General features: G+C 45.2%; 1 protein-coding gene across 1 annotated transcript in view; it reads left to right on the top strand.

The window, feature by feature from the left end:
- The window catches only part of gas2l1 (growth arrest-specific 2 like 1), a 75,073-nt gene extending 54,149 nt beyond the window's left edge, over nucleotides 1–20,924 (top strand). Inside the window, exons 4-5 of the mRNA XM_078227398.1 lie at nucleotides 3,984–4,353; nucleotides 18,990–20,924. Coding sequence (XP_078083524.1) covers nucleotides 3,984–4,353; nucleotides 18,990–20,802 — 2,183 coding nt within the window. The 3' untranslated portion in view covers nucleotides 20,803–20,924. The remainder of the gene's footprint in view (nucleotides 1–3,983; nucleotides 4,354–18,989) is intronic.
- Nucleotides 20,925–27,865: the final 6,941 nt, after the last annotated feature.

Here is a 27,865-nt window from a genome sequence, read left to right as displayed (position 1 = left end):
CTCCAGCCTCAGTCTCACTCAATTTGGCAGCATCGACTCCTGCATCAGGCAGACAATCCAGCGCAGGAAGTGGCTCTGTAGGCTGCACGTGGGAGCAGCAACTACCGAGTGTGTGGCCAAATCCCAGAAACCGGGTTGGCCCAGTCAGGTTAGAGTTGGACCGATGATCCGGATTAAACTCCCCACCTTGGCAACTGCTTTTTACCTGCGTAAGAGCTGCATGCAGCTTGCGAGCCATGTTTTGCTCACCCTGACATAGAATATACCATACGGAACCAAACCATTGGACCAAACTGGTCTCTGCTGTTGTTTGTGCTCCACATGAGTCCCCTCCCATCCCTTTTCATCTAATCCAATTAGCAAAACTGTCTGCTGTTCTTCAGTGTTTATCTAGCTGCTAAAAGTTATGAAGAAAAGGATTACAGAGGGACTTAGGAGCAAGATTTAGCCATTTGACCATTCAAGTCTGCTTCACTGTTCAATAAGGTCATCACTGACATGGTTGTGGTCTCGGCCCCCCCCCTTGTCTAAGGAAACACCAACCCACCACCTCCACCCCCATCCCCATAATCCTCTTGACTATCAAAAATCTGTCTAACTCCGCTTTGAGTAAATTCAATGACCCAGCCTCCACTGCATTCTGGGGAAAGGAATTCCACAGACTAACAAACCTCTCGGTGAAGAAATTTCTCCTCATCTCCATCTTAAATGTGGAACCAAACTCTGACTCCTGGTTTGTTTGCCGCGCAAGTGGAAACATCCGCCCAGTAACCACCCTATCAACACTTCAGGATCTTGTATGTTTCAATTAGATCACTTCTCATTCTCCCAAACTCCAATAGGTACAAGCCCAATTTGTTCAACCTTTCTTCAGAAGAGAAACCTTTCATCCCAGGAATAAGTCGGGTGAACCTTCTCTGAACTGCTTCAAACACAATTTTGTCCTTGTCCAAAATTGTGCTCCCACGTATGGTCTCACCAAAGCCCTGTAACAAGACTTGCCTATTTTTAAATTCCATTTGCCTTCCTCTTTCTGTACCCTCATACTAACTTTTTGATCCTTATACCAGGACGCTTGGATCTCCTCACAGTTCAGTAATTGCTCTCTATTTAAATAAGTCTAACAGGTTTATTTGGTAGCACAAGCTTTCCGAGTGCTGCTGCTGCTCCATCAGGCGAGCGGCGCTCCAAAAGCTTGTGCTACTAAATAAACCTGTTGGATTTTAACCTGGTGTTATGAGACTATTTACTGTGCCCACCCCAGTCCAACGCCGGCAGCTCCACATCTATTTAAATAATATACAGGTTTTCTATTCTTTCTGCCAAAGTGGACAAGCTCGCATTTTCCCACATTATGCTCCAAGTGCCAAATTGTTACCCACTCTCTTAACCTATTAGTATCCCTTTGCAGACTCTACTTTTTGTCAGTAACTTGTTTTGCTACCTACCTTGGAGTCATTGGCAAATTTTAGCTCCATACATTCGGTCCCTATATCCATGTCAGTGATATAGATTGTAAATAGCTGATCTCTGATCCCTGTTGGGATTCCACGAGTTACAATTGCTAACCTTATAAAAGTCCCATTTATCCCTACACTTGTCCTGTTAGCTAATCAATCCTTTATTCATGCTAATATATTGGCCAGAGTGTTACCACCGTTCACACCAGCGGGATTTTCCCATCCCACTGCACTGAATGGAGATTTGGCTGGGTGCCAAATTCTCCAACCTTGCTGCAGTGGGAGCGTAATGTGAACAGATGTAAGATTGTGCCCACTATCACTTGCACCATGTTCTCTTACCTCATGTAGTAACCTTTAATGGGACACCATATCTCAAATGCCTTTTAGAAATCTAAATACACTACATCTGCGGGTTTCCCTTTATCCACTTTGCTTGTTATTTCCTCAAAAATCTCTAATCAATTAGTTAACATGATTTCCCTTTCACAAAACCATTAGTGGTCTTTCTCCACACATCTAGATGCCAATGGTTTACTTGCTGTGGAGGGCTTTACTAATTGCTGTTATGGTCAACCTCTAGCCTGCACCTGACACTTAACACTCATTTGAATTTACATGTTTACAAATTGGCAGTGAGTGGGACATGTCAGATCTAATATCAACTAGTTACTGGACCAGATAATACCTACCAGTGTGGGTGGGGGAGAATAGGTGGAGCATTTCAGTGTAAGTAAATTTGCAGAGAGTAGACTGGGTTCACCAAGGAATGGACAATACTCACTTCCTGTTTCTTATTCCTGACTGTCCAGTACAACTCTCCTTTCATCTGCTATCGGTGGATATATTCTTGGGTGCTGGGATCACCTGTTTGCCATGGGTCTAGTATGTAATGTTTGCTCCATGTTGTGTCCTAAATTCAGCCATGGGGAACTGACACTCCTAAAAAGCTAGTTGTTATCAAATTCTCACAGGTGAGCTTGCTTGCATTAAAATACAAGTACAAATGAAAAAGAGTTGCAGTCTTGGCAGCTTACCCTGACTTATTCTGAGCTGTGTCCTGTAGCTGGTGCCTGAGACTAAGCTGAGTTACGCCCAACCCAAGTGAGACAGAAAGAATTTGTCCAGAGTGGGGTGGTTTCCATCCTGGGTATTATCCCTGGAGGAACAATTGCTTCCCTCGAGTTCTCGGCCGTAAGTATCTGCCAGCTCCAGAGGCTCTTCCGTGATGCTGCTGCCTTGTGCTGACTATTGGGACATGCGCAAGTGCAGAAGAATAATTAGAAAATCCTTGATTTGGATTCCGGTGTCATTTTTGGTGTTGCACAGGCTCCGATTTATCGCTGTGTGCTACTTGCCACCTCTAATAGCAGGACATTTTATTAGCTCATTACAATCCTTAAGCATTTTAACAATGCAAAGCTGTGCATCCTCTTGCATGGAGGATAGTACACAGATTTAGGGCAGCACAGTGGTTAGCACTGCTGCCTCTCAGCGCTAGGGTCCCGGGTTCAATTCCGGCCTCGGTTGACTGTATGGAGTTTGCACGTTCTCCCCATGTCTGCGTGGGTTTCCTCCGGGTGCTCCGGTTTCCTCCCACACTCCAAAGATGAGTAGGTTAGGTGGATTGGTCGTGCTAAATTGCCTCTTGGTGTCAGGGGGAATTAGCAGGATAAATACGTGAGGTTGCAGGGATAGGGCCTGGGTGGGATTATTGTCAGTGGAGACTTGATGGGGCCCAACGGCCTCCTTCTGCACTGTAGAGTACTCCAGAGTAGGAGCCCATATGACCACCGATCATGTCAATATTATGCTGCGTTCTTGAAACATGGGCTGCTCTCTGCTGTACAATATAAATCATACAGTCAGTGCCATCATAATATTGAGACAATGGCCGGAACTCTACCACCTCCCCCGCCACAGACTCGGAGCAGGCAAGGGTCCAACAACAGAAATCTCTATTGGCCTCGGGCAGGAATTTCCGGTCTCGCCCGAACGAGGCCATAAAATTCCACCCAATGGGTGAAATTCAATGGAGGTGCACATAAGTAGCGGGTTGATTGTATCGATAGCTGAGTTTATATAGATGATCCTTCCTTCCTTATGTTTGAAGCCAATCAAAATGGGTATCACTCATTTTGCACGCTCTCTGAAGTTTGATTTGAGCCCTAAAGACAACAGAATCCCAGGTTATCATCGGCGCCTATTCTGAAACTGCTCGTCTTGCTGAAGAAGTAGTGAGCGTGTCGGAATTAATCACTCCAGTCCTGGGCTGTACAAGGCAAAGTTGAACAGAAATTTCACTTTCCTTTTGATTACTGACAACAACTCACCCCCACGCCTCGCCCGGCTGGCAGGTGACTCGTGTAGACCAGTTGAGTCAAGTGCCACATTTCTGTGCTTCAAATTGTATGTTTTAAATCTTAGTGACCATTCCAACATGTACCTAACAGACATCCTACATTCAATTTTATATTATGTATATAATTGCATAATTCAGATACCTACTCTTAATTTTAACAGTACACCGCCCGCCACCACAAAGGTTTGCAAAGACGGCCTTAAACACCAGTCCACGTAGCTCCAGAACTCCAAGTCCTGGACCGGGTCACTATCCTGAAGGCTCGAGCACTCAGAAAATGCCTGAAAGTAATGTTCAACTGGACACCAGGACACCATCTGCAACGGAGCTGGCACCTACGAAACAAACCGCATTCGGCTCAACTAACACAGATAGCAAGAACTCAATGGCAAGGCACCAGCCTACACCCATCAACCCAGCTCGTAGACCTATGGAGGTAAACAAACGCTCCACACTATCACCAAGCGGACTTGCAGGAAGACCTTCTCAATCATATGAACAGTCAAAATCAAGACATTCAAGTCCTGGGAGGTAACTCTATCACAATTTTCATTGTAAACCTCGGATTCTTATAAAATGTGTTCATTTGAAGCCCACATAACTATTTAATACAGTGACTTACCCTGGCTCTCAGTTTAGCTTTACCTTAATTTTATAATTCTTGTCCATTATTTCTATAAACCCCTCGTGGTCTCACCCTTTATCTCTAACCCCTTCCAGCCAGATAATCCTCTTTGAGGTCTTTGAGCTTCTCCAATTCTGGCCTCTTGTGCCTCCCTGATTGTAATGGCTCCAGCATTGTCACTATGTCTTCAGCAACCTAAGCTCTACAGTTCTCTCCCCAAGCCCCTCTCTCTACCTCTTACTCATGTTTAAGATGCTCTTTGTGGCCTACCCATCTTCAACAGGGCTTTTGGTCACATGTCCTGACACCACCTTATGATTCGGCATCAAATTTTATTTAATGATGCTCTTGTGAAACTCTTTGGGATGTTGGACTATATTAGAGGTGTTATATAATGCAAGTCTTTAGCATTTGTAACCCTTGGGATAACCCGGAGCTGAACGTGGTGGTGCTTAAAGGCCTTGACAGATTGACTGCTGCCACTGTTTTGGATGTTGAAACCAAATCTGCCGAGAACTGGTTAGCACTGACACCTCACAGTGCCAAGAACCCACATTCAATTCTGGCCTTGGGTCACTGTCTGTATGGAGTTTGCATATTGTCCCCATGCCTGTGTGGGTTTCTTCCCACATTCCAAAGATGTGCGGGTTAGATTGATTAGCTATGCTAAATTGCCCCTTAATATCAAAGGGGCTAGCAGGGTAAGTATGTGGGGTTATGGGGACAGGGCCAGGGTGGGATTGTCGTCGGTACAGACTCAATGGGCCAAATGGCCTCCTTCTGCATTGTAGGGATTCTGTGTTTCACTGAGCTTTGATCTATTTCTTCAGGCTGCTGTAATGTTGAGTTTGGCAGTGATAATCACAAGGGGTCAAATAGATGCTTTTTAACATGATATTCTGAACTTCCTCAAATGAGGCTGAAAGTAACTGATCTGCTAACTGAGATGAAGTACAAGGTCTGTCAGATAGGTCTTGCAGATTTACTGTTAGAGAGACTCTTCCAAGCTGTCCATATCTACAATGTGTTTATAGGTTCAGACACTTTCTTTTTGCAATCTTTCTAGTCTGTTTCTTCTTGACTACACCAGGTTAAAGTCCAACAGGTTTATTTGGTAGCAAAAGCCACACAAGCTTTCGGAGCTCCAAGCCCCTTCTTCAGGTGAGTGGGAATTCTGTTCACAAACAGGGCATATATAGACAGAGACTCGATTTGAAACTCAAATTTGAGACTCAAAATTGAGTCTGTGTCTTTATATGCCCTGTTTGTGAACAGAATTCCCACTCACCTGAAGAAGGGGCTTGGAGCTCCAAAAGCTTGTGTGGCCTTTGCTACCAAATAAACCTGTTGGACTTTAACCTGGTGTTGTTAAACTTCTTACTGTGTTTACCCCAGTCCAATGCCGGCATCTCCACATCTTCTTGACTACAGCAGCTCTCCACTCTCGAGTATTTTTCCTATCGGTACCAGACTTTCAATGCAGCTTTTGGTGATTGAAAAACAAAAGAACGTCAAAAACGCACATGTTCTTATAAACCTTTTGAATATGTTCATTAAGGATTACAGATTGTGGTGCTTATTATGAGCAAAGGATGAAGTATATCACATGGTTAAGTAGGGCACCAAATGCTGAAGATATTCCAAAATGAAAGATGCGAACTGGTTTGGGAGTTGAGCAGTTACAGAATCAGAATATGGGCTTTGGTTAATAGATTGGTCATCTGTGTAAAGTTTAATTCTGACTGAAATAAAAGCAAATGTCATTCAGAGCTGAGTATTGCATCCAGCTGGTGATGATCTTGTTCATCTTTTAAAGGGATCAAAATTGGGGAGATGATGGCCTAGTGGTATTATCGCTAGGCTATTAACCCAGAAACTCAGCTCGCGCTCTGGGGACCCAGATTCAAATCCCACCACGGCAGATGGTGGAATTTGAATTCCGTTTTTTTTAAAAAAAAATCTGGAATTAAGAATCTACTGATGACCATGAAACCATTGTCGGGAAAACCCATCTGGTTCACTTATGCCCTTTTAGGGAAGGAAATCTGCCATCCTTACCTGGTCTGGCCTACATGTGACTTCAGAGCCACAGCAATGTGGTTAACTCCAACTGCCCTCTGAACTAGGGATGGGCAATAGCCACCTCCCAAAGCTTCAATATTCTCCCACCTCTAGAAGCTGCTATCCCTTCCTGAGAATGATCAGTGTGTCCTGGTACATCACCCGTGTGAGCAAGATCACCGAGATTCATCAGAGCCATTACGTCCTCCTTTTAACATGAGCATGCATATATATCTTTTCCTATTAACCTGGTGTTATGAGACCCCAGTCCAACGCCAGCATCTCCACATCATATATATCTTTTAACAGGAATTAGTAGATAACCAGCTAAAAATGCTGCTTTTTTTTTTCCCCCTTTGGCTTCCTTAGCCTGTTGGGACTAATTACAAAGTCCCTTTTTCTGCACCAGTTGAGCCTTGTCTCCTCTTGATAAGTCATCAAGGAGACGTATTGTTAATACTGCTGGCATTAAGCAGCATGTATAAGTATTTACCATGGGTATGTGAGACAGACCCTTTCATTTTAGGGTTAAGACGGTGACAGAGTGTGCAGCTATCTACATGTGCACATGATCAAAGAAACAGATTTGTCACTGGATATTTATCAGAAGGCTTTGTGAGCATTAGCCTTGGTGTCTAAGGGTCATTAAGTTTGACAAAAATATCTCTCCTTGCAATCTGGAGCAAGCTAATGGAATTAGATCAGGCCAAAGCCTGCAAGGCTTAAGGGCTCAGTCTTCTGCTAATTTCCTGTTTAAAGGGCCAGGAAACAACAATACTCCACTTTGAATATCTTTGCTGAAACATAAGCATTTTATTTTGCCAGCCAGCATCGACATTTACACAAATGCCTCACATACGTCATGCTGCCCAGTGCCTTTGTTCAATTTGTTCTGAGGAAAGAAAATTGGCTTTTATAGTTTCACTTTCTGATTATTTGGGTCAATTATCACTTATTAATCACTCTGGAATTGGCTTGCAAGTTACTAGACAATTAATATTATTATTTTACAATGCTTTCATCTGTCTGGCTTGCAAGAAAAAATAGTTATAGAATTATAGAGGTTTTACAGCACAAAAGGAGGCCATTCAGCCCATCGTGTCTGCACTGGCTCCTGAAAGAGCTATCCAACTAGTCCCATTCTCCAGCCCTGTGTCCGTACCCCTCTCAATTCATCACTTTCATGTGTTCAGCGTTCTTTTGAAACCTCCTGTGGAATCCTCCACCTCCATTCTCCCAGGCAGCACATTCCAAATCCCAGTAACTTTGAGTAAAGAAGTTCCTCCTCATCTCATTCCTAACTCTCTTGCTGACCATCTTGACCACCCTCGTCACTGACATACCAACAAGTGGAAACAGAATATCCTCCCGTTAGAATTGTTCCTCATTTTGAACACCTCAATAAGACCACCTCTTGATCTTCTCTGCTCCAAGGAGAATAAGCCCAATTTAAAGTTTATTTATTAGCCACAAGTAGGCTTACATTAACACTGCAATGAAGTTACTGTGAAAATCGCCTAGTCGCCACAGTCCGGCGCCTTTTCGGGTACACTGAGGGAGAATTTAGCATGGCCAGTGTACCTAACCAGCATGTCTTTTGGCCTATGGGAGGAAACTGGAGCACCCGGAGGAAACCCACGCAGACACATGGAGAACGTGCAAACTCCACACAGACAGTGACCCAAGCCAGGAATCAAACCCAGGTCCCTGGTGCTGTGAGGCAGCAGTGCTAACCACTGTGCCACCTAATTTCTCTGATCTTTCCTTGTGTCTAAAATTCCTTATTCCCGGTATCATTCCAGCAAATCTCCTTTGCATTTTCTCTCTAGGGCTTAACATCCTTCCTTAAATACGGTGCCCGGGACTGAATACAATACTCCAAATGTCCTTGATTTTTTTTTTCTCTCTCTTTTCAACCTTGGTGTTAGCTTGGATTCTGGTCCTTAGCCTCTCTCAGCTTCTTAATTGTATAAAGAGAAAACAAGTTGATACTTGTTAGTCATAGCCAGAATTATTTAGCACTGATGAAATCTGAATTCAGAATTGAACATCTTTAATTATTGTAAATCCGCAGTGAGAGTCATGATTTTTGACACTTCTAGTCCATCTTGCTGTGGATCTGGGTGGTGATAATTTTAAACTAACCTGTCTGTCCGTGATCTGAATCGGGCAGAAGGCAAGGGGTCCGAGGAGAGTAGAGAGTGTGTAAAATTAGCATTCCACCCATTCTTGGCAGTTTCCCAAAAGAATAGGCAAAAAATGACTCCACTCAAAATGAGGACCAATTCCATTGCTGCCCTCATCTGGGATACGTCATTGGCTTTCTACCTGTGACTATTTTCTCCTTTTTATCCTAGCCGGTGGAAATTGACAATGAATCAATGACTCTAAGTCCACCACTTGTGTACCAAACACAGGCTATGCTATAAAGGGGCGGCGCGGTGGCAGAGTGGTTAGTACTGTCTCACCGTGCCAGGGACCCAGGTTCCATTCTGGCCATGGTGGAGTTTGCACGTTCTCCCCGTGTCTGTGTGGGTTTCCTCCGGGTGCTCCGGTTTCCTCCCACACCAAAGATGTGTGGGTTACGTTGGTTGGCCATGCTAAATTGACTCTTAGTGTCGGGGGACTTGCCGGGTAAATATGTTGGGGGTTACGGGGATAGGGCCTGGTGGGATTGTTGTCGGTGCAGGCTCGATGGGTCAGATGACCTCCTTCTACACTGTAGGATTCTATGGTAATTTGATCAGAGTGCAAGATTCAAAAAAATTGCAAAGAAGTCAATCTGTGATTAAAGTATAGAAAAGACTCCATTGTTTTTAAAAGATTAAACATGATAATTGTGTTCATGATAGTGATAACAAATGATGTCAAAGATTTATTAACCAGTAACATTAACTCATTAACCGCAGTAGGTTAGCAGTTTGACCTCCTTTTCAAACAATGGGCAGCACGGTGGCAGTGGTTAGCACTGCTGCCTCACAGCGCCAGGGACCCGGGTTCAATTCCGGCCTTGGGTCACTGTCTGTGTGGAGTTTGCACATTCTCCTCGTGTCTGCGTGGGTTTCCTCCGGGTGCTCCAGTTTCCTCCCACACTCCGAAAATGTGCAGGTCAGGTTGATTGCTAAATTGCTCCTTTAGTGTCAGGGGTCTAGCAGGGTAAATATGAGGTTCCAGGTTGGGGGCTGGGTGGGATTGTGGTCGGTGCAGGCTCGATGGGCTGAATGGCCTCCTTCTGCACTGTAGGGATTCTATGAAATTATACAATAATTTATTGAAATTCTTCCAACTATTAACAATTACTTTTTTTTTAACAATATCTTCCCTTCCTTCCCACCATGCCACCTAGAAGATAGGCATTCTTACCCAGGCTTCATCAATACGCTAATAACAGCTCTGATGAAGGAATGACCTGCAGTTTATCTTTCACAAAATGTAAAGATGCTGTTCGGTGTATGTTCAAGGCAGAGTTTGGTTGGTGTGGAAGAAGCTTATACATATTGGAGTTTGGTGCCAGCAGCCCTGTTAACCCTTTGTTTGTGCATGAACCAAGACAATCAGTGTCTCCATCTGTAGGCTTTCAGCACTGATTCTGATCTTTTCTGGGAACGATGATATATTTCCAAGTCAGGTGGTGCGGGACTTGGAGGTGAACCTCCAGGGATCGGTGTTCCCATGTATCTGGTGCCCTTGTCCTTCTAGATGGTGGTGGTTATGGGGTTTAGAAGGTGCTGCCTAAGGAGCCTTGGTGAGTTCCTGCAGTGCATCTTATAGATGATACACATTGCTGCCACTGTGCGTTGGTGGCGGAGGGCATGAATGTTTGTGGAAGGAATACCAATCAAGTAGGCTACTTTGTCCTGGGTGGTGTCAAGCTTCTCGAGTGTTGGAGTTACTGCACTCTGGAAAGTGGAGAGTATTCCGTCACACTCCTGACTAGAAGTCAGATCAAGTTCCTAGTCATGCCCCATGGCGAATTCCCCATTTGGAAAGTTATGATCTTTTGAACTTGCCCATCTTAACTTTGCACTCTGATCCACCAAGAAGTGCAACTCATGATGGAAGCTACAAGATTTCAGCAACTCTCAACTCCTTGAGATTTCATCAAATGGAGTATTTCTATTGAAATAACAGCAAATTGTATCTATATAGGACTTAAAATGTAGCAAAATGTCCCAAGCTTCAATTGAGACCTGAGCAAGTGTTAAGAGGTAACCTAACAGGTAGGTGTACAAATCTTTTGAGGACCAGGACATGTGTAACAGGAGTGAAGGATTTTTGAAAGAATTCTAGAATGTACTCTGCAACATGACAGCTGAAGGTTTTGGTACCTGATAAGAGAGGTTGACTGCTTTCTTATTGATGTGGTAAGACATGTACTGAAACACTTTCCATCTTCAGAGTTTGAGAGATTAATGAAATAATTCTTCACAGAATAGAGAAGCTCCCAACTGCTGTAGCATAACTCATGGAGCAGCGTCTGACCTCTCCACTCTCGGTGCACCTTCCAATCCAATGTTCTGCTAATTCATTTCAGATCAATAGCATGAATTATTAATCAACCAATTATATCTGTTCAGGCTGATTTTTAAAAGCAGGTCCATCAGTACATTATTACAAATGTTCAGTGAAACAAAAATAGACTGCATGTGATGCAGTGGACTGAATGTTTTCTGCCGCACGTGAGGGTGAAAGTTGCCTCCTCTGGGTCCGATTATGAATCTAGTTTGTGCACTCTCGATCCGCTTTCTAATAGGCACAGCCCAATAGTAGTGGACTGTTGTTTAATTTGACTTCGACAGTCTGATGGTTACCATTGACCAGAAACTGAACTGGACTAGCCATATAAATACTGTGGCTACAAGAGCAGGTTGGAGGCTAGGAATCCTAGGGAGAGTATCTCACCTTCTGACTCCCCAAAGCCTGTCCACCATCTACAAACCCCTAGTCAGGAGTGTGATGGAATACTCTCCTCTGAGTGAAATAGCTCCAATACTCCATCCAGGACATAACAGCCTGCTTGATTGTTATCTCTTCCACAAACATTCATGCCCTCCACCACCAATGCACAGTGACAGCAATGTGTACCATCTACAAGATGCATTGCAGGAACTCACCAAGGCCCCTGAGGCAGCATCTTCTAAACCCCATGACCATCACCATCTAGAAGGACAAGGGCAGCAGATACATGGGAACACTGATCCCTGGAGGTTCACCTCCAAGTCCCGCACCACCTGACTTGGAAATGTATCACTGTTCCTTCACTGGGTCAAAATTTTGGCACTCCCTCCCTAACAGAATTGTGGCTGTACCTACGAGGACTGCAGCAGTTCAAGAAAGCAGCTCAGTATCCCCTTCTCAAGGGCAATTAGGGATGGGCAATAAATGCTGGCCCAGCCAGCCACGACCGTATCCTGCTGAGACAGAGAATGAGCTCCACTTACCATGGCGTACCTGCCTCAGAAGCATTTATTTTGTAACCAAGACGCACATTATTCCATTTCCCAACACTAATGAACAGGAATGAAGTCAATTTTGAAAGAAGTTACTAAGCAGATTGTATGTGAGGGATTAACTTTCCAGGGTTCTTGAATGGGTTTTGAGGTGCAGGAGAAAACTGAAGATAAATATCATCGGCATTCTGCAGCAACTTCATGAGTTTTAAAGCATGGTCTCTGGTAATAGAAACTAGCATTCTTCACTACGTCAACTGGCCACACATCATCTCCAAGTCCAAGCCTGGGGAGGTCTGACTTTAGAGTTAGAAATGATTCAGCAGAGAGCAAGTTTTGACTTGTTAAGTATTTGCACATGTAGGTTGGCATGTGAATGCATTTAATCATATAATTAAAAACGGTTTTAAGAACGCATCTGCTAAAGGCCAGGTATCCAGAATTAACAAGTCCCAATATGATCCTGGCATAGACAGAGATAATGCGTTTTCATGTATGAAAGTTCTCATGAGGAGTAACTCATTCTGAGCCAATGCCGCGTGAAAAATGGTTTAAGTAATGGAAGGCATTTTATATGTATTTATAATCGTGCTTTTTAATCAAAGAAAACACCCTAAGACAATTCACAAGTGCATAATCGGACCAAAATTGACACGGGGTCATTCTGATGACATGGAGAATGTATGAATAAAAGCTTGGATAAAGAGGTCCCATAGGAGAGGGAGAGGCAGAGAGGTTTAGAAAGGGAATTCCTAGCTTAGGGACTTGTGGGTGTGGTAAAGGGAATGGCAGTCCACAAAAGGCCATACCAAGGATACGGTTAACACTCCTGGTCTCCGGGGCAGAGAGGGGATTTCTTAGTTCATTATAGATGTAATTTTGTAATGCATCTAGAAAAGGCCGATGATGTGATTGCAGAATAATACCATATAGCTTCTTGCTCAATAAACCATTTAAACGGCCTTCAGTCAGATCTGATTAAAGGACAGGCTTGCAAAAGCTGATGCTTTAATTCTGCGTGTGGTGTACAATATAGAAATTGATAGGTAGCAGGAAGTGAGTAATGTTATTTAATCGAGGGATTCGGATGATCACATGAACTATAAGAAGGGAGCTATTATGCTCTTCCGTATCCATAATTTTATTATTACATGTTTGGTCATGGTGAAATTATGTTCAGGGCAGTTTAAAAGCAGGCCTTAAGTTCCACTGATCTCAGGTCTACATTTAACGTTATTTTGATGTTGTCACTGCAATAACATAGTTATGTGACCAATGACCAGCAGGAGGAAATGATTGTCTTAAAACAAACTGTAACAATTAAGTGCCCAATATAGATTTGAACAAAATATTTTAATTGCTTGTCCAAAATTTCCCCTTGCAATCTCTTCTTGTCCCTACTGGAGCAGGAATGCAAGTGAGCGCTCATGTTCTTCATAATGGAGAGCAATTTCACTTCAATAGACATTTACAAACAACTGAGGTTGTGATTCCTGATACATCCCCGTCTTTCTCGCACCCTCTCCAGGGGTGCTGAGATCTATTTTTATGCCACTAGCAATGTCCCCGATTCAGCGAGCTCAACCTGTTGAGGGATTGAACCTACTACATGACTCCGTAAGAATTTTCATTTTAACATATATAAATTCTGTTTTTACCCATAGTGGATGCACAAATAATGATCCGTTATTAGTTGTTTTCAAAAGCCAGCCTTTCAATTGTTCACCTAATGCATATTTCTATTCTGTTTCTGCAGACAACATCTCCACGTTCAGTGGAAAATTGTGTGAAGTGTCTCTGGCCACTGCTATAGTGTTTGACCTGAGCCTCAGGCAGCAGAATGAATAGCACATGCTTGAAGTGCTGATCGAGGAACAACAGTTGCTTTCCCAATTAGTTTGCACTGTATTGTTCTGCCATATAATCTAAATGGACTCATTTCTACAGCACTGTATAGCATAAGTGATCAAGCATCTTGAATTCTCTGAAATACAAGGTGTTAGAAACATAGAAAAACTACAGCACGATACAGGCCCTTCAGCCCACAAAGTTGTGCCGAACATGTCCCTACCTTAGCGATTACTAGGCTTACCTATAACCCTCTATCTTCCATGTACTTACCTAAAAGACCCTATCGAATCCGCCTCCTCCACCGTTGCTGGCAGCCCATTCCACACACCCATCACCCTCCAAGTGAAAAACTTACCCCTGACATCTCCTCTGTACCTACTCCCCAGCACCATAAACCTGTGTCCTCTTGTGGCAACCATTTCAGCCCTGGGAAAAAGGCCTCTGACTATCCACTCGATTAATACCTCTCAACACCTTATACACCTCTATCAGGTCACCCTCATCCTTCATCTCTCCAAGGAGAAAAGGCCGAGCTCACTCAACCTATCCTCATAAGGCGTGTTAAATGACAATACGCTGCCATCTTTATCGGGCATGGTAGTTTCAAATGCAAGAGCATCAATGGGATTAATTGGGCAAATGTTCTTTTAATCATGATAACCAAATCCCCTTGAATTAATCACAGAATCCCTGTAGTGCAGAAAGAGACCATTCAGCCCATCGAGCGTGCACTGACAGCAATCCCACCCAGGCCTAACCCAAAACCCCACGTATTTACCTTGCTGATCACCCTGAGACTAAGGGGCAATTGAGCATGGCCAATCAACCTAACCCATACATATTTGGACTGTGGGAGGAAACCAGAGCACCCGGAGGAAACCCATCCACATACTGAATGACACATTCCTCCTGAATACACCCAACAAATCTCTCTCCATACAAACCCCTAATATTGATCTGGTGCTGGCTAATGAACCTGGACAGGTGGAGGATCTCTCGGTGGGTGAGCATCTTGGGGATAGCGATCATAATTCTATCTCCTTCACGATAGCATTGGAAAGAGATAGGATCAGGCAGGCTAGGAAAGTGTTTCTCTGGAGTAAAGGGAAATACAGTGTCATCAGGGAGGAAATTAGACGGGTAAATTGGAAGGAGGCATTCTTGGGGAAAAGTACCGAAGGAAAGTGGAGGATTTTCGAGGAATGTTTGTCTGGAGCTCTGCATGACAACGTTCCGATGAGACAGGGGGGTGTTGGTAGGGTACGGGAACCGTGGTGCACGAAGGTTGTGATGAACCTGGTGAATAAGAAAAGAGAGGCGTACAGAAGGTTCAGAGAGCTAGGAGGTGTTAAGGATTTAGAGGAGTATACGGCATGTAGGAAGGAGCTTAAGAAGGAAATTAGGAGAGCGAGAAGGGGTCATGAGAAGACCTTGGCGGGTAAGATTAAGGAGAATCCCAAGGCTTTCTACAAATATGTCAAGAGTAAAAGGATGAGATGTGAAGGCATAGGACCCTTAAAAGGTGAAGGGGGAAAAGTTTGTGCGGAACCGTTAGAAATGGCGGAGGTGCTTAATGAATACTTTACCTCGGTATTCACGGTGGAAAGGGATCTGGGTGGTTGTACTGCTGGTTTGCGGTGGACAGAAAGGATCGAGCATGTGGACATAAAGAAAGAGGATGTGTTGGAACTATTGAATGGCATCAAGGTTGGTAAGTCGCCGGGACCGGATGGGATGTACCCCAGGTTACTGTGGGAGGCGAGGGAGGAGATTGCGGAGCCTTTGGCGATGATCTTTGCATCGTCGATGGAGACGGGAGAGGTTCCGGAGGATTGGAGGATTGCAGATGTGGTCCCTATATTCAAGAAAGGGAACAGGGACAGCCCGGGAAATTACCGACCGGTGAGTCTAACCTCAGTGGTTGGTAAGTTGATGGAGAGGATCCTGAGAGACAGGATTTATGATCATCTAGAGAAGTTTAGTATGATCAAAAGTAGTCAGCACGGCTTTGTCAAGGGCAGGTCGTGCCTTACGAGCCTGGTTGAGTTCTTTGAAAATGTGACCAAACACATTGACGAAGGAAGAGCGGTGGATGTGGTCTATATGGACTTCAGCAAGGCGTTCGATAAGGTCCCCCATGCAAGACTTCTTGAGAAAGTGAGAGGGCATGGGATCCAAGGGGCTGTTGCCTTGTGGATCCAGAACTGGCTTGCCTGCAGAAGGCAGAGAGTGGCTGTGGAGGGGTCTTTCTCTGCATGGAGGTCAGTGACCAGTGGAGTGCCCCAGGGATCTGTTCTGGGACCCTTGCTGTTTGTCATTTTCATAAATGACCTGGATGAGGAAGTGGAGGGATGGGTTGGTAAGTTTGCTGATGACACCAAGGTAGGTGGTGTTGTGGATAGTTTGGAGGGATGTCAGAAGTTGCAGCGAGACATAGATAGAATGCAAGACTGGGCGGAGAAGTGGCAGATGGACTTCAACCCGGATAAGTGTGTAGTGATCCATTTTGGCAGATCCAATGGGATGAAGCAGCAGTATAATATGAAGGGTACCATTCTTAGCAGTGTAGAGGATCAGAAGGACCTTGGGGTCCGGGTCTATAGGACTCTTAAATCGGCCTCGCAGGTGGAGGATGCGGTCAAGAAGGCGTACGGCGTACTAGCCTTCATTAATCGAGGGATTGAGTTTAGGAGTCGGGAGATAATGCTGCAGCTTTATAGGACTCTGGTTAGACCCCACTTGGAGTACTGCGCGCAGTTCTGGTCACCTCATTACAGGAAAGATGTTGAAGCCATTGAAAGGGTGCAGAGGAGATTTACAAGGATGTTGCCTGGATTGGGGGGCATGCCTTATGAGGATAGGTTGAGGGAGCTTGGTCTCTTCTCCCTGGAGAGACGAAGGATGAGAGGTGACCTGATAGAGGTTTACAAGATGTTGAGAGGTCTGGATAGGGTAGACTCTCAGAGGCTATTTCCAAGGGCTGAAATGGTTGCTACGAGAGGACACAGGTTTAAGGTGCTGGGGGTTAGGTACAGAGGAGATGTCAGGGGTAAGTTTTTCACTCAGAGGGTGGTGGGTGAGTGGAATCGGCTGACGTCGGTGGTGGTGGAGGCAAACTCGTTGGGGTCTTTTAAGAGACTTCTGGATGAGTACATGGGATTTGATGGGATTGAGGGCTATAGATAGGCCTAGAGGTAGGGATATGATCAGCGCAACTTGTGGGCCGAAGGGCCTGTTTGTGCTGTGGCTTTCTATGTTCTAATATTATGGCTGTCCCAGTCAATGTTGGGAAAGTTAAAGTCCCCTACTATTTCCACCCTATTTTTCTTGGAGCTATCTGTAATATCCTTACATATTTGCTCCTCAATTTCCCGCTGACTATTTGTGGGCCTATAGTACACTCCTATCAAAGTGATCTCCCCCTTCCTATTTCTCAGTTCTACCCATATAGACTCAGTGGGCAAACCCTCAGAAATATCCCCTCCCAGTACTACCGTGATGTTTACCCTAATCAAAAACACAACTCCCGCTCCCCTCTCACCTCCTGTTCCATCTTTCATTTAACATCTGTACCCTGGAACATTGAACTGCCAGTCCTGTCCCTCTTTAAGCCATGTTTCAACAATAGCTATAATACCAGTCCCATGTACCCACCCATGGCTTGAGTTCATCTGTCTTGCCCGTCAGGCCTCTGGCATTGAAATAAATGCAATTTAATCTAGATTTCCCTTGCTCTCTGCCTTCCTCTTGCCTGACCTGTCTAGTACTAGGATTACTGACACTGCCTTGACTAGTTAACATGTTCTCTTTAAGCTCCATGCTGTTCTCAAACTTCTGTCTCCCTAGTTCTTTGGGTGCCACGCCTCCATGCCAAACTAGTTTAAACCCTCCCGAGTGACTCTCGCAAATCTCCCCATCAGGGTATTAGCCCCCCTCCAGTTCAGGTGTAACCTGTCCGTCTTGAACAGGTCATCCTTGCCCCAGAAGAGATCCCAATGATCCACAAATCTAAATCCTTGCCCCCTGCACCAGCTCTCAAGCCTCACGTTCATCTGCTTAATCTTCCTATTCCTACTCTCTCTTGCACATGGCACCAGCAGAAATTGCTACCCTTGAGGTCCTGCACTTCAGCCTTTTGCGTAACTCTCTATACTCGCACTTCAGGACCTCATCCCTTTTCCTGCCTATGTCGTTGGTTCCAATGTGTACAACGACCTCTGGCTGCTCACCCTCCCCTTAAGAATGTCATTCCTTTCTGTTGGTGCCACGTGCAAGTGAGAGTCGGAATAGGAAGATTAAGCAGATGAATGCAAGGCTTGAGAGCTGGTCCAGGGGGCAAGGATTTAGACATCCTTGAACCTGGCACCGGGGAAGCAACAACACCTTGGGACTTTATGAAAAATATAACTGATAACTCCACCATTCTTCACCCTCTGCAAATTTCACCTCCTCCAAAACTCCTAAGCAACTCCCTTCATTTTCTTCTTATTTCCTGGATTGGATAGACAGGAGGTTCAAAGTTCATAAGGTTCAAAGTTTGGCCAATCCTGATCTATAAGTGATATCTATAGTAAAATTCTATATCTAATAATCTTTATTTCTGCCCATATTCTATCTCGCATCGTCCCAATCATGGCTGTCCTTGATGGGTTAGGTTGAACCTTGTCCCCTGATATCTCCAAAGTAAACTTTTATTTTTTTTTTAGTTCATTACTAGCCTTTCCTTTCCACGAGTCTTAATGATCTATAGAACTGGTCTCCCAATTCCTATTTTGGCTCTCATCCCCTCCTGCCAACCTCATCTTGTTATTGTAGGTTTTTGCCTATTAACCATTTACAATCTATACTCCAATTTCCTTTCTACACCCAGCTCCTGTTCCTCCTCCAGGGCATATTCAAAACTCACTCCACCAAGTTTCTGTTTGAGCCCCTCTGTCAGAGTGTGTGGAGAGCGCTTGAGGGCATTTCTTTCTATTTTAAATGAACTGTGTAGATATTCAAATTAATGTTGCAATTGTCCCAGCAAGATGATACCGAAACACCCTGTCAAATTGCTGTAGTGAACAATAGCATAACTTGTGTGCAACTGATTATCGTTTCAACAAGATATCCTAAATCAGTCCTGTTGTATATCAGATGATGATCTTCCATGGGTAAAATCAATTTTTTGTCTGTTTTAGACGAAGAGAATCTTCAACACCTCGGCGGCCACCAGGGGACCGTGACAACACTGTGCAATCTGGAAGACAGAAAAGGCCACCACTTTCTGCTTGTAAAGCCTTGAGTGACGAAGATATTTTAATGATAAGCAGAACAGAAGGGGATCACGTGATACAAAGAAGTGAAGCACCGCAGGATTCAAAGAGAAGGACTGCTCAAATGAGACGAAAGAGTGAATCATCGGATCGGAGCGTGGGATTTGAAGGGTTGAGTACCACTCTGGCAAGCCGCGGCACTGCGCGTGTTTCCCGAGAGCCCGACAGGACGGTGAGCCAGCGCCCAGCTGTGACCAAAAAGGGAATCTCACAAAACAGCGATGCCATCCTCATGATCAGCCGAGGGAAGGAGGGACAGCATTCCTGGGTTCGTGCGGGCGAAACAAAAGACGATAAAGGAAAACCAAATAAGAGAACGCCCAGAGCCAAATCTCCTGCCCCATTTGCCTTAAATCATTTGCATGTTACACATACAGAGACCAAATGTCCAACTCCTTCAGTCACCAAGGGGAAGACGTCTGTGGCCTTAAGATCATCTAGTCCTGTGCCTAAAACTTCTTCCTTCAGGCAACCAACGCCACCCTCTAGAACTGGGAGAAGGACTCCACAGATGTTGTGTTATGACGATAATCAGAACGTGTTAAACGTTTGCGTAGATTCCCACGGCTGTGCGTCATCTATTGGCTGCAGTGACACAAATGGCTGTCCCCCAAGCCCCACGTCAGAGACGGGTGGCTCGGAGGAAATATTCGACTCGTCCCATAGCATCGACCCCAGTAAAGAACAAGAACTGTACAGGAGCTTTGAGGAGGAGTTTCTGGCGAACACAAAGCAGGTCCTGTCAGAGAGAGGCGACAGCGAGGTCTTTGGAACGTTTCTCGATCCAGTCCGAAAAGCGGAGCAGAGGATGACGGACTCCGCCTACTGCTCCACAACCTCGTCTACTTCATCTATAAACGTAGTGAATAAACTACAAAATCACCCAGGGGAAAGGCAAAGAGAGGATGCAGAAAAGCTGACACCTGGGCCCTTGGGTCTATACGGTGACTGTAATTCGGTGATGAGTGAGATCCGTGAAGGATGTGGCCAGATGGATGCAGTCGATGGCTCTGAATGGAATGGAGGGTGTCACAACATTCTAAAAACTATAGAGGATGTAAGGGAGCCTATATTGTCGAGCCCTTTATCTGAAACAAAATTCTATATGATGGACTTGCACAATGTCCCTAGTCAGAGGGAGCTGCCAGAACTGGAGAAGGAAGAGAATGGAGTTGCCCCCATTAAAAGGTGCATTGAGCAGGACTCTAATACAGTGGACACAATTACCACTCTGAATGTGGGTGATGATCAAGGGCATGAAAATAGTGAAGGGTCCTTCGTTGAGACGTCCAGCGAGTCGTCTATTAATGTCCAGCTGAATTCCCATCACAAACCTACCGTTCAAATGAGGCCCAAGAAAGGGCTAAAGAAACCTGACCGCGTGCCTTCTGTCTACAAGCTGAAGCTTCGTCCCAAGATTCGACCACGAACGGACAATCGCCCGGAGAAGAGGCCCTCTCAGATCCCCAAGCCGGTCAGCTGCAGACCGGGCCTGAAGTCCCCCAGGTCCCCTCAGAATTCTCTCCAAGACAGCAGCCACTCTCGACGCAAATTGAAGCACAAAATCATCTTGCACAATGAAGAACTTCAGAGTTCTCGAGAGGACCTCCTGCCTTCACCCACCTCGGATGGAAGGGAAACACCACCTGTGAACCAGGACGAAGGCTCCTGGGTCTGACCTAACAAATGAGTCCCTTGTGTTTACAGCTTCAAAATCTTTGATTTTTTTTCTTTTTACTTCGCACTTGTATGGATTGAAATGAACCAAGTTATTATAAGCATCTCAGGTTGAATGCATTTCAGGAAGCTTTGAAACCTTAATCTCTCAACATGACGAATATTGAAGTGAGGGCTGGTGGCCTGTACTATACTGGGAAAGGGTTGAGTGAATAAATGAATCGATTGATGGATGGGATGGTGAGAGATTACCTGCCCGTTTTCAGTTTAGCAGCGCACCGTGGGGAGGGATCATAGCTGATTTCTATTAGACTCTTTTACATTCTGCACCTCTCTGTCACCAGGACTATTGAGCCGTGGTTAGTGTTGGGTTCTGTCAGTTCAGGGGGCGGTGCCGCTTGGTTCCTTTTGATATGTAATGTGAAACCTGACCGTTCTGAACCTGGATCATTTTGTTCCATTCCAGGCAAATCTGTCTGGATATATGACTGGGGCTGGTTTGTGTTTGGGGATGTGCTCTCTGTGTGTTTGTGTGTGAGGGAGAGAGCTGGGATAATGTAACCTTGTTTAATTGAGCCCCAGCAAGTTTGAAGGTGCCACCAGCCTGAAAGCTGTTGGGACAAGTCTGCAAATTGTCCCGAATCAGGATTGGCATCAGATGATCAATGTTTACATTTCAAACGTAGTTCCAGAATCTCCAGCCCCCTGGCCAGTGCTCTGACCCAGACACAGCCCCAGCCCTCTGGCCAGTGCTCTGACCCAGACCCAGCCCCCTGGCCAGTGCTCTGACCCAGACACGGCCCCAGCCCTCTGGCCAGTGCTCTGACCCAGACACAGCCCCAGCCCTCTGACCAGTGCTCTGACCCAGACCCAGCCCCCTGGCCAGTGCTCTGACCCAGACACAGCCCCAGCCCCCTGGCCAGTGCTCTGACCCAGACCCAGCCCCCTGGCCAGTGCTCTGACCCAGACACAGCCCCAGCCCTCTGGCCAGTGCTCTGACCCAGACACAGCCCCAGCCCTCTGGCCAGTGCTCTGACCCAGACACAGCCCCAGCCCTCTGGCCAGTGCTCTGACCCAGACACAGCCCCAGCCCTCTGGCCAGTGCTCTGACCCAGACCCAGCCCCCTGGCCAGTGCTCTGACCCAGACACAGCCCCAGCCCTCTGGCCGGTGCTCTGACCCAGACACAGCCCCAGCCCTCTGGCCAGTGCTCTGACCCAGACACAGCCCCAGCCCTCTGGCCAGTGCTCTGACCCAGACACAGCCCCAGCCCTCTGGCCAGTGCTCTGACCCAGACACAGCCCCAGCCCTCTGGCCAGTGCTCTAACCCAGACACAGCCCCAGCCCTCTGGCCAGTGCTCTGACCCAGACACAGCCCCAGCCCTCTGGCCGGTGCTCTGACCCAGACACAGCCCCAGCCCTCTGGCCAGTGCTCTGACCCAGACACAGCCCCAGCCCTCTGGCCAGTGCTCTGACCCAGACCCAGCCCCCTGGCCAGTGCTCTGACCCAGACACAGCCCCAGCCCTCTGGCCAGTGCTCTGACCCAGACACAGCCCCAGCCCTCTGGCCGGTGCTCTGACCCAGACACAGCCCCAGCCCTCTGGCCAGTGCTCTGACCCAGACACAGCCCCAGCCCTCTGGCCAGTGCTCTGACCCAGACACAGCCCCAGCCCTCTGGCCAGTGCTCTGACCCAGACACAGCCCCAGCCCTCTGGCCAGTGCTCTGACCCAGACACAGCCCCAGCCCTCTGGCCAGTGCTCTAACCCAGACACAGCCCCAGCCCTCTGGCCAGTGCTCTGACCCAGACACAGCCCCAGCCCTCTGGCCTGTGCTCTGACCCAGACACAGCCCCAGCCCTCTGGCCGGTGCTCTGACCCAGACACAGCCCCAGCCCTCTGGCCAGTGCTCTAACCCAGACACAGCCCCAGCCCTCTGGCCAGTGCTCTGACCCAGACACAGCCCCAGCCCTCTGGCCGGTGCTCTGACCCAGACACAGCCCCAGCTCGTGTCCTGAGGAAACTTTTCTTTTTCATTGTAGCGATTTTTTTTCTTTTGGGTGGTGGGCTGGGGGGTGAACTAGCAGCAGCCAAGTCTGCCCATTCGAATTTCTAATTAAACTTTGTACTTCATTAATAAGTACACCATGTAGTTCATAGCTATTCACTTGCATGTTTGGCGTGAAATAAATTCTCTCCAACGGTTGCAGAACTGAAAGTTCATCCCTCGTCCTCCACGTTGGGGGGTTTTTTTGTGGGGGTATTTTCTTCTGTCAGATCTGTTGCTCTGTATCTCCTCCCCTCTGCTGCCAATCTGCTGCAAGTCGGAATTGTTCTTTGGCAGGATAAGTGTAGAAAGGTGGAGATTATTTTGCCTCTGACTGGAGTGTAAATGCTCTTGTTAATTCTATCCAATGACCTTTGAACCACAGCTTTGCGGAGGAGCGAACATGACCATGTCTGCCGAATTGTCCAGTGTTAACTCGTTGGGGAAGTGGCCCCTGATCTTTGGAGGGTTAATCAAGCACTGAAAGTTAAACACAACCCTGCACATTAGAAACCTTAAAGGCTGGCCTAGGTAAGGGGTTAGCCATTTTAAAGAGAAAGTGATGCTGGGCACAGCCCTGTGACGCAGTGGCGTTTTATGCATTATTTGCACATTACTTGAACACTTTACCCATTGTACACGGGTATCTTGCCCGGTATCTTCAGAGGTGGAGTTCTGCGCGATTATGCTGCTAAAATAGAATTAATCGGGAGATAACCAATGCTGTAGTCCTAATATCTAACTCTAGATTATTCTCGGGTCCCCGAGATATACTTTTAATAGGGTTCATTTTTTTAAAAAAAACACATTTTCCAATGCAGCCACCATAGCAATGTTGAATATTGGGATTTGAGTTGGTTCTTGGCTTATTATGCAATGTTTATGGCTTGTATCTGGGTTTGACAAATATTGCTTTAAGTACAAAGAGTTCCGAGTATCTCATCAGGTTCTTTTACCCAATTCATTGCCACAGCATGGTCCTGCAATCGGCACACTGTCAGTCACACCTGCACGGCATTTTAAACACAGATTTTTATTTTACTATTCCGGGGTGTGTGGTTCTCGAGGTTTTTGGGAAGGTGGGGCTTTTTTTTTTCTCCCAATTGGTTTCTCTTCCCAATATTGCTCGTGATAAAAGCTGAAGGACCAGCTGTTCCCATGCTTTTACATCCAGCTGCCAGGATGTGGACAGGTGCTGCTGGCATTGGCTGTCTTTGTAACCTCTGGAAATATCTGCCTGGTGTCTGTCACTCCCATGTTGAGAATTTGTATTAGGGCCCAGGACAGCCCAAGTGCTGTCACCTCATGTCGTGGTGCGCCAATGCTCCCACAGCCTGTATGGTGACATGCTTAGCTCTTTACCTGCCGAAATGTCCAAGTTTGGATGCTGAGACTGCCCCGAGTTCATGCTCCAAGACTGGGCCAGGACTAAGTGCTGCTACAGTGCCTCAACACTGCCTACCTGAGCACATTAGAGACTGGGGGGCCAACTCAAAGCCAGGAAGCGGAATTGGAAAGAGGCGAGTCGTTGCAACACCAGCAATGGCTGCAGTTCAGAGGTCAGCAAGATCAACACTCAGTTAGATACTTTCTAATCATTTAGCTCACCTGTGGATTTTATTTTATTTATGCTATTTACCAAAGCGAGGGGTCTGGGTTGACTTTCTCTGAAACTGCATCAACTATCACCAACTAATTCATTGAATATAAGGTGTAATTGCAAACTTCAAAACCACTGTATTAATCTGTGGGCTTTGTACTATCTTAAGTGAATCACTTCTACACAATTTTATCTTTGGGCTTTTCTCCCTATTGCTGTTATTGACAAATCCCCGCTTTACCACCAGTGGGTGTAATATTTAAAATTTATCAGCATAGTGTATGTGTCAGCATGATGTCCTCCTGATACTATCCTAGCCTCAAACTGTGGTTTTTCTTCTTTGATCTGTTAAATTATTGATAAATAGAGGCCTGGTGCATCGGACTCTGTAGTGAATTGAACACAGCATGTGCTGATGTTTCTCCAACACTTGTCCCATAGCCAGACTGCTGAGATAATTGAGAAACGTTTTCCTACAAACCCCCTACATTTTGGAAGGTGTGTGCTGACGCAGTGCTTCCGCCTCCCAAATCGAACGCACAATCTGCCAGGTCTGACTCATGTCATTGGAATTTCTCCCCCTCTTTCCCGTTTTTAATTTTGATTCTGGATTTGAATTTAGGGTGTGAATGAATTTATTTATATTAAAACAAACTTGTCCCCTTGTACTGACTTTTCTTCACCCAACTCCAGATAATCTCCTGGACAAATTAACAGCTTGAATGCGATAAAGATGTGCGTTAAAGTTAAAATGTTAGGTTTTATTTGCCAGATTAAATGATGTGTCTAATTGTAGATCCAATTGTGTTGCTGCTATTTGCAGGGGCAGTGTTTGCATGGTGAAGTGTTAAGTATATACTGTATTAACCTAACGCAAAACTGACATTCTATGAAATATTGGCTCAATTGTGGAAAACATATATTTAGGGGGTTGATTGTGGGGTATTTTTTTTCCTGGCATGATATATATTCAGTGTAAAATAATTATGTAGTTATTAACTATGCAATTACAACTGGTGAAAATATGTTTTAAAGAACTTTTAGCTCTTGAAAGAATAATTTGATGAACACTGATTGTAGTGAACAACTGTTCTGCTGAGGGTTGCTGGCACTAGGATGTGTATATATTAATCGTGGCACATTAAACCACACAGCTAAAGCCTGATTTAAACCCTTAACTGATTTTGTAGAACGGTAGCCAGATTTTTGCGACTGCATATCAGAACATTAATTTGCACAGTGCTTCTCACATTGAAAAGTTGAATAATTACGAAACGGTTATGCAGATGTCCAGAATTGGTCTTGGGGAGTGGAATTCCTGTATTGGATGTGTCAACGAATGAATATTTGCTTCATTTAGAATTTGCTGCTTGAAATGGATCTTGAACTATTTCAACAGGATGTGTACACGGTATCCAGAAAGGTGGCTGGTGTTTGATGCGCTAACTAAATAGGTGCTTTTCAGAACAATGTACAGCAAAGAGGGCTTGGCAGGTCTAGTCTGCCAAGTAAAATGGTACAAAGGAGCAGATGTGCTTACAAGTGTTCACTGTTTTCCCTCGACCTGTCGGTCACTGTTGCTCAGACCAAATTCAGCCTTTCTGACTCTCTCCCTTTCCCCTCTGACTCTTGCACGCTTTTTCTCTCTCTCTCTCTTCCCCTTTTGATAAAAGAACTGTTATTGGGAAACAAATCCATTTTGGCTTCAAGAATACAAGTGGAAAAGTTACACATATTAGGGCAAAAAGAGATCTGCACTTTTCCCTCTGACCTGTACGTGCTTTCCTTTACTTTTATCTCGTCAGGGACTTTATAACTTCAAAAGGTTCAGGAACCGGCTGGGCTGGATGGGAATGGGAAGACAAAGAAAGATTATCCTTGTACGTAACAGGATTTGTTTTCCATCTTTGAAAAAAAGTAGTCTTGAAGATAAACAGGATTTGCTTGGAGCAAGTTACACTTGGCTTGAATCAAGCATTTATTCTGAATTATAATTGGTGGAATAGGCTTCTCCTGCCTGTACAAGAGGAAATAAAATGAGCAGGTATGGTGTAACAATTGGCATTTTTATTTGAGATTATTAATGAGTATAAATTTGGGGAAATGTGAAAGCGCTGAGAAAATTGAGAAATGCTGGTGACCTAAACACTACCACAGTTTTGCTAAGATCCGTGAGAACATATTGTGCAGTGCATATGTAAATATTAAGGCAATGCACAGTGCTGCAAAACAAATACGTTGCCTATACCCCCACCCTTGCCTTAAGGTAATGCTTCTAGTAATTAGGTATGAAGGAGCAAGATGTAAATGATTGTGTTTGCAATGAGCAATGTGTGGATCTGCCCACTGCGGAGTGGAGCAAATGAGAATTCAAAGACTGTTTGAAACTTGGCATTCGAGATCCAAGTGATGTCATGGAAGAAAAGGAACATGTACCAAAAATTTGCAATATTTGTAAATTTAAGTTTATTTTAAAGCAATGTCACACTCTAAATTGTATTATTTTAAAATAATAAAGTGTAATAAAGTCTTTTTTTAGAGAAACTGGATGTGGTTCCTGTCTGAAGTTTCCTCTTGAAAGGGTAATTTTGGAAATGCTTGAGTCAGAGGAAAAATAAATCGGGATGTTCTGAGCAGACGCCTTCATTAGAACCTTGGGGGGATACAGTAGAACATCAAAACAATATCGCCTACCTTCTCTTTACCGATGCTGATGATCTGCCTTGGAAGCATAGCATTTTCAGTTTCTTAAATTTTCATAACTTATTTGCCCTTAGTAAAGTGATGGGACATGGATTCTCAAGATAAATCCGTTATCTTTAAAAGGTTATTGTCACATATGCAGATATAAATATTGAAAATTTTTTTTGGTTCTGCAATGGCCAGCAGATCATTATTTTCCAGTTTGACATAATTGGAGTTTGTTAATTTTTGTGGTTTGCTCTTTCTCCCCTTGACATTTTGTTTTATGAAGTTCAGCGACCAACTGACCTTTATACATCCCACAAACGGGAGTGATTTGTATACCCTATTTAAACATTCTTAAACTTCATGGGGAGGCGATGGCCTAGTTGTATTATCACTCAACTCTGGCCTACATGTGACTCCAGAGCCACAGCAATGTGGTTGACTCTCAATTGCCTTCCAAGGGTAACTAGGGATGGGCAATAAATGCTGGCCAGCATTCATCCCATGAATGAATTAAAAAAAAATTGTGGTCAGTCAATGATAAAATTTGGTTGAACTTGACCAGTTCCTCCTCACAGGTGGTTGGATAATCCTGAGGGAAGCGGCAAAAGCATTTGGGGATGGAATTCAGTGTGACACCTGCAATGATGTCCTGAAGAGAGTAGAAATTTGTAATGTGCTTCAATGGGTAGGGTGCTGAGAAGCTGTTTTTCCCCCCCGGGTGGACAGTGT

This window comes from Mustelus asterias, chromosome 13 (assembly GCF_964213995.1).
Source record: "Mustelus asterias chromosome 13, sMusAst1.hap1.1, whole genome shotgun sequence".
In the NCBI taxonomy this organism is placed as follows: domain Eukaryota; kingdom Metazoa; phylum Chordata; class Chondrichthyes; order Carcharhiniformes; family Triakidae; genus Mustelus; species Mustelus asterias.
The sequence above is the reverse complement of the archived record's forward strand: the minus strand, read 5'-3'. Positions and strand labels throughout refer to the sequence as shown.